Raw genomic sequence first — 8,034 nt, 5'->3', positions numbered from 1 at the left:
CACAGAAATAAGCAATACACCCTGCCCTTCTAATGCAAAAATGATAATTAAGGAATTTCTTATTTTTCTCTGGATGAATGAAGATGTAGATTTGGAATGCATGTAACTAGCCAATCATTTTATTGGAGATCAGGTGGAAAAAAAGCATGTTGTGCATCTTTAAAAAAATCATATATGCTGAGAAAAATCGAGTCAGGCAAAAAAAGAACCGAGTCCACATCCGATAGAGGCCGAGACCAAGATGAGTCCGAGTCACAATAGGCACAAGACCAAGACAAGTCCAAACACTACAGCCCTGCATGCTGCTGCTCACACATACACACACACACATCCCTATCTGTAGTGGCACACACACGTACACAGACTAAGAGTCAGAGGCGTGTGAAGAATAGAGCCCACAGGTTTTGTATTTGTGGCAGATATAGATGTTTTTATCAGGCGTTTCACAGTTGGGACACAAGACAAGGTCATAAATAATATCCAACACCTGACAAGATACGCACAGCAGTAGTCTCAACAACGACAGGTGGCAGAGGAGGGCAAAGCAAAGAGTGAGAGGGAAACTGACTGAGCCGAGAAAAGAGACAATCAAAGGAGAGTACGCAACAGAGAGAGAGAGAGAAAGAGAGAGAGACAAACACAGTCACAGACCTCTGTTTTTGTTGTTTGTAAATAAAATGCAATCATTTGACACTTCGAGCGGAGAGATGTTGACATAATCATTTGAACTGTGGCTGACGCAAACCGACCTCCATCTTGAAACAGGGAAGCAGGAAAATAATCTTTTTTTCATTTTTTTTGTTTATCATTGTCCTTTCAACTGAATCTAAAATAACAGGGAACCTCACTTCTGCCATGACCTATGTCATACCCTTGTTATAGTGTGTAACAGACTTGATGCTGTGAATATGAAGTCAATGTCTATAACCCTTCTTTCAAGTTGACACTGAGAAAAGCTCTGCCTGTCTGTGCTTGTTTTCTTTTTGCTCAAGGTAAATTTGCGTACAGTTTCACTAAACACTAATACTGGGTCTAGGCAGCTCTTGTCACTGTGTACAGTACTAAATTACCAGCAATATCGTACTAGGTCACTACTAGTAATACCAGAGGTACAAGATCTCCTGTTCCAACTCAGTGTAGAATAGTTTTGGCTTTCTTTGGGTCGGTACGAACCTCAGAATCAGAGAGAACTACGGCACAACAGCAGCAGAGTGGAATGGGCCTCGAGGTCCTGTGTCCTGTCTGTGTGCTCTATATCAACACTTTGTTTTTATCTATGCCGGGTAGAGGTGGGTGCTTTGTGCGCTAGGACTGAAGTTGTTGTTCCCTGCTTTGGGCGAAACCCTGTCGGTGGTCTCAGTCTATCTAAAGACAGGTCTAGCTCCTGCCTGTGGAGCTGCTGGACTCAGAATGGTGTTCAAGACGAAACAGCCCAACTGAGAGTCAACTAAGAGGTTAGCCGAGCTTAAAGGTCGGGGTCCATAGTTCCAACGGTTAGTGGTTGGGGCTTAGATGAGAGGTAATACTAGAGTTAAAATGGTTCAGAGTACAGACAGAACAGCATGTGTACTTGGTGGCAGAGATCTATGGACGGCTCATCCAGTGTCCTCCATGTCTCTGCGGGTCACCTTTACAACAGACGTCCCCGCTTCAAGTTCTCCAGAAAATAAAGTATATAAAAAAAACAAAAAAAACCAACATAAAAAGGAATCCAATGAACGAGAAATTCCTTGAAAACACCGAGGAGGGACAAAAAGTACAAACACCAAGTTTCCTAACCACATAGAGTACACATACTCAACAACTTTGAAAAATGCCCGCTGAGTTTTTGGGGAGAAAAACGTTGACAACTATAATGACTACTGAAAGCATATTGTTGTTCACACAGGAGGTAGGGATACAACAGGACAACAACGAGAGAGAAAAAGGCAGAGAGAAGAGAGAGAGTAAAAGACAGAGGGAGAGATAGAGAGAGAAAGAGAGAGAGAAAGAGAGAGAACGAGAGGACAGCTTCACTGGTTCTGCCAAACGATGGCCAAATATTACAAAATATTCTATTAACAATATTCACAATGAACCCAGGCTCAGGACAGATCTGTGTCAGAAATTCTCAGCAAATGCCTTGTGCTTTTAATTAATTGTGGTGGTTTGTGTTGAAAATGTACCTTTTTTTTTTGGTTTCCTTGTTAGAGAATTGAGTTATTTGAGGTCCGTTGGGCTAAAGAGCCGAGAGGGAAGAGAAAGGAAGAGAAAGGAAGGGAAATTCAGCGACAGGAAAAACTACAAAACAGAAAGAAATCTCTTTTCGCTCAAACAAAACAGGCACATATTGTGTAAAAGGCTTGTAGCTGCTGAGAATTTTGGACAGAAATGTGTACAATGAACCCTTCAGAGTGGCAGCTAGTCAAATATACCATACATCGAGCCATAGAGACTTCCAGAAGAATTGAAACGCAAGTTTTCAATTAACTTAGACACACACACACACACACACACACACACTCACACCTCCTATCCACCTCCTAAGTTGTTCACAATTCCTCTATCTAGCAAACATACACACATACACAAATATGAAACTCACTAGTAACTCAGACATAGACACACCTACCATGTTTCATCTTTTTAAGAATTTTCACTTCAGTGAAATAATATTGAACCTGAAAAGGAATGGTGGCATATTTATCTCGCAATAGGTTAAGTGGACCAAAATGACACAAAACATAAGGGCATGTCAAATCAGTGGGAAAATGTTTTTGATAATGTACCGTTCTTCTTTCTTTCATTTTGATTTTTCTTTTCTTTCCCCTTGTATCTCCTGCTAGACAGACCATAGGAGTCAAACTGAGGCTGAAATCATAAAAAGGTGCTTTGTGCACAGTGACACATGACTTACTCTGGGAACTCATGTCTGATACTTTGGAGGCACACTCTCACACACCCCCTCATCTAAAATGACTCACAAGACATATTTCCCATACACACACACACACACACACACACAGACACACACACACACGCAGACACACACGCACACATGCATGCCAGCCACACACACGAATAGACTGTATCTAAAAGCCATCCTCCGTCTGTACAGGGAGTCCATGTCGTTACAGTACATGACCAGCAGAGGGCAGGCTCCACCACGGCCAGACTAGGACTCTGAATGCCTTCTCCTCCATCATTCCCAGTCCTCCTCTGTCCCTCAGTCTGTCTCAATGAGTCTTTATCCGTCTTTCTGTGCGACGCGCCTGCTCCCCGGTCTTCACAGTGCGGACACCTTCACAACGTTCTGGAGGGCGGGGCCTGCGGGCGGGTGGGCGTCGCCCTCGGGAGTGGTCGCTGGTGGTGTGGGAATGCTGATGATGGCCGTGGTGATCTGGCCGCTCTGGCAGTTGAGGGGCGCTGGCTCGTCGACGCGCATGTTCAGACTGGAGCGGCTACCAGAGAGAGACAGAGACAGAGGAAGAGGATCAAGGCATGAGGATGTTTCATCTATTTTTGAACATTTCACTTGTTAGATCCGCCTCTGAACCACTAGCTTAGAGTTTTTCCTGTGAAATTCGTACTAGTTTTCAGCCTCTAGGCCTCTGACAATTAATCAAATAAAAGGAAAAGGGAAAATCATTTGTTGCTTGAACTTTTCACCACTCTGCATATACAGCCTGTGACAGGGGGTTTTAGACAACGCTTCGTTTTAAGGGGTCACGAGCCAAAAAGGTTGCGAACCACTTGCCTAGAGGAGAGGGGGGTGGGCTTGTGACTGTGAGGTTGCTGGTTCACATCCCAGACCAGCTAGGCAAATCTAGGTGGGGAAAGTGAATGAGAAACCCTCTTCCCTCCCATAAATACTGTTGAGGAGCCCCTGAGCAAAGAATTTCTCCTCTAATTTCTCCTGCTAGTATGGTCCAAACCTTTCCTGGTTAAATAAAGGTTAAAAACTGTAATGCTTCAGTCAGGACCAACTGCTCTTCATCCAGAAGTATTGGACTGGCCAAATGTAGACAATGTGATGTCAAGTTGAGATGGATTTAATAGAAGAAGAAATTTCAACTATCTACAACATCAACGAAAAAAGGTCAATCCCTCTGAATCAAAGAGCTAAGGGCTTCTTTCCAGACTCACCATTTTGCATTGATGTTCAACAATCATACAAGAATAAATTCATCACACAAGAGGCAGAGATAACAATTTCTCCACTAACTATATAATGTTGTGAGTATTACATTATTAATGCAATGCAGCCACAAGACATGTTGTGTTTCGAGTAAGGGGCACAACTCACTTTCTCTCAACTGTAAATATCTGCTCTCTTGCTGTTACTATGCTATCGCTATTCTTCTCTCCACCTGTATATACTGAATGCAAAAAGTTCAGGCACATTCTGTGAGAGTTGTTGAAAGGCATTCTGGGAAATGTAGGAAACCACTGACTGCAGGTTGAAGGAAAGTACCTCAAAAAAGTCAATTACAACACTTCATCGCAGTGTTCAAAGGTGGAATTTTCATTTAAACTCATTTCATAAATTCAACATCATAACACAGAAGTTAAAGGATATAAAACCCTTTCCGCAATTAAACCAACTTTTTTAAAATCTTAGAGCGTACCTGGTGCTGAGGGGCTGGATGTGGATGGTGCTGAGCTCCTGCAAGCCGTGTTGGTGTGTGTGCGGGTGGTGTGTCAAAGGGTGCATGTGCGCCGGGGCACTGGCATTGGGTAAAGGGGAGTGGCGCTTCTTGCTTCGGCGGGTGCAGCACGTGCCCGTCACTCCGTCTTGGCTGGAGAGGGAGGGGCTTCGAGACGGGTAATTCTGCCCCGCCTCTAGGTAGCTCTGCTGGTAGCACTGCTCATCCACAAACTCGTGGTTCTACACACAAAGAGGAGGGGAGCGAGAAAGGCAAAGGGAGAAAGGTATGGAGAGTGATAAAAAAAGATGTGGCATTTAAGACATTTAGATTTATGTCCATGTATACGGCTTGATATAGCCTCTCGTTTTCTGCATCACTGCCTGGGTCAATAACTCCTTTGAGAATGTGTGATTATTTTTTATAGGTGTGTGTGTGTGTGTGTGCACATGGGCACAAAGTGTTACTCTTTATGGTGTGTTGGACTTGGCTCAGAATCAATTTTCACCATAGTCCAGGGTTTCCTTCCTTCAGTGATTTTCATATAGGCCTTCATACAGTTTTTTTTCACAAATAAGCAGAATGAAGAATGAGTGTGTGTCTCTGTGAGTGTGTGTGTGTGTATGTGTGTGTGTGTGTGTGTGCGTGTCTGAGATGTGCAAGGCTGAAATGTACAGCTCCTTCTTGCAGTGTGTCTATATCACCTCAAACTATGCACAGCCAAATGAGCATGCTTACAGTATATGTCATATGGGAGATGCAGTGTACCGGACATCACGCTACAGCGGGCTGCACTAGTCCATGCACATACATGTAGTTCAAAATGCCTGGCTGTTCGCGGCTTATTTTCATCTCATAAACCACAACTGTACAGAAATATATGTATGATTACATAATCTTGGATTTTCATGTTGATTTTAAATTACTATTTGGAAAACATAAACAACTGAAATGTAATATATTATTGTGTGATTCTGCAAAAAAAATGGGTTTTCTGCCTTGTTTTAATTTGGTATTATTAGGAATATTATTATGATATTATTAACATAATGTGTGTGTGTGTACTCACAGTGGTTTTCTCCAGACAGTGCAGCAGGTGGTGGTGCTGGCTCTCTAATAGAGAGGTAGACTTGGTTAGCCGCTGCTCCTCCTCAATGGAACTCTGTAATGACACACACACACACACACACACACACACACACACACACACACACACACACACACACACACACACACACACACACACACATACACACACACACACACACACACACACACCCTTGAATGCAATGCTACACTTTCTTTTAGGGAAGACACTAATCTGATGTGGGAGGTATGCGGCTGGTAGCTGGCTCAGTACCTGATCTGAAAGGTTCATCTTGTATGGAAGTTGCTTCAGGTGGAGAAGGAGACAAAAGGAGACAGACAGGAAGAGTTTTACTTGTGTTCATAGTTCAGTACTGAGCACAGACAGCTAGCAGGGCCACAGTCATGCCAGTCAAACACATTGAACATTAGCATTCTGACCCTGAAAGGCATGTCTGCCAAGATCAGTGGAGCCAGCACATTGATCTGCGGCGGAAAGGAGAATTCTGGCACAACTCACTTCGAATGGATATATATACAATTCATATAAACATATCCATAATGACATTTTGCCCCCATCTCTGTGATTTCATACACTGGCTACAGGCAACTCGTTAATGACTTGTTTTCCATATTCCTTGGGTTTTTGTGCTGTGGCCTGTTTACGTGTATATTTGTGTGTGTATCTGTGCGTGAACAAGTGGGTGCTATTTCTAGTCCTGTGGTGGCTTGGATACGAGGCTCATTTCCGAGCAGTGGTGAGGTGAGTCAGACAATGAGTGGGCTGCGGAGTGATGTGAGCCCTGTGGACCCTCTGAGAAAGTATAGGAACCAGGACAAACAACCTAGCAGCCATTAGATGATAAATATTCAGCAGTCCATTGGCTTATATTTGCCAGTCCGTATGTTTATATTTGTTTTATTACCCCAATAACTCATGTGATTGTCAAGCCTCGAGTTAATAGAGCTGAAGAGCTGGAGTGTGTAAACAACATATACTGTAAACAGAAAAAAAGTAAGATCATATCCTGATAGAAACCAAAACATGATAGCTGGGATAAAGCTTTAAACACCTTATTCAGTTAACTGTTGCTTTTTGTGTTTTATGTGAACTCTATTTCTCAGGTAATATTTGGAATAGTCTATTCTGTTGATTTATATTTTGCAGGATATTTGCGAACTGGATATAAAGAGTCTTATATGCAACACCTTATCCTGAACATGACCGTAAGCAGGATAAGAGCTAGTGCACAGAATACTCTCTGCACAAAAACACACTCATTGTCTATTGTAAATATTTGCCATAATAGCCTTAGCCTGAGCCTTGGAACATTTCTTTTCAGTACATTGCAGAATGCCATCATTGTGCCTGTCAGAAGTGCAGCAGTGTTCCAGATATACAGGCTTTCAATGGGTTGCATCAGTCTTCCCCAGTAGAATCTGTGGTTGAGCTGTTTATAAAACACAAAGCTGAAAAATACTGCCCTGATCCTGCAATGCTCCGCAGCACTGCCGAAAGCGAAGAAATGCCATGTTTGGAAGATTTGTAGTAGCAATTTCTGTTTGTTAAGCGAGTGTCTAGTGTTGTAAACAGAAGCCTCTTTGCTGAGAGGGTATATTCCTGTGCTGATGACTCGGTTTGTCCTCGGCAAGACGGTGCTCACCTGTGTTCATGTTGCTTATCTGTACCTAACACAGCAGTAAAAGACAGATGTGTAGGCTGAGTTATTTCTGTCCTCCCCTATACCTGCGACTGGAACCCCATATCAGCAGTCTGACTGGACGCGGCTATGGCTCACCACCCAGGTGGCCACCGTACTCTGCAGAGCGGAAGCAGCTAGATCTGCTGAGCAACAAAACACACTGCAATGTACTGTACACATAGCAGGTAGGTGCCTTAAAGGGATATTTCAGTTTTATAACAACTAGCATTTTATTTTCACTGTTTAGCATGCGTAGCCGATAAACAGCTGACCTCTGACATTAGCAGCCAGTAGGAATCTGTAGTTACTACCAGTAGTGAGACTTTTAATTTAACTGTTGCTATTTTTAATTCCAAACTGGCAAAATGAATGTTTGAAAAAATGACCTGACACAGGACACAGGGAAAATGTGAAAGCTATATATCTGTGCAGACAGTAAAGGTGACTGACTGCTCATGAATTCAAATGGCTATATATATATGTAAATAAGAAGAAAAGTGAAATACTGATAATGATGCACTATCACTTTTGAAAATGCTACTGGTTGGATGAGACAGAGTTTTAAAAGAAGACCGCAGGTCTTTATGGTAATTTTATTTAAGTTTGAGCATAAGTGCTGG

At 42.7% G+C, this 8,034-nt stretch overlaps 1 protein-coding gene across 1 annotated transcript in view; it reads right to left on the bottom strand.

Moving 5' to 3' along the window:
• Positions 1-3,265: 3,265 nt before the first annotated feature.
• The window catches only part of kcnd3 (potassium voltage-gated channel, Shal-related subfamily, member 3), an 81,603-nt gene continuing 76,834 nt past the window's right edge, over positions 3,266-8,034 (bottom strand). Inside the window, exons 4-6 of the mRNA XM_071542498.1 lie at positions 5,695-5,785; positions 4,608-4,867; positions 3,266-3,440 (exon numbers count right to left, since the gene is read on the bottom strand). Of these exons, the coding sequence (XP_071398599.1) occupies positions 3,266-3,440; positions 4,608-4,867; positions 5,695-5,785 (526 nt within the window). The remainder of the gene's footprint in view (positions 3,441-4,607; positions 4,868-5,694; positions 5,786-8,034) is intronic.

Source organism: Centroberyx affinis, unplaced genomic scaffold, assembly GCF_046629955.1.
Source record: "Centroberyx affinis isolate AG114_WGS23_722 - 3 ecotype Tasmania unplaced genomic scaffold, CSIRO-AGI_Caff_v1 ptg004114l_1, whole genome shotgun sequence".
NCBI lineage: Eukaryota > Metazoa > Chordata > Actinopteri > Beryciformes > Berycidae > Centroberyx > Centroberyx affinis.
The sequence above is the reverse complement of the archived record's forward strand: the minus strand, read 5'-3'. Positions and strand labels throughout refer to the sequence as shown.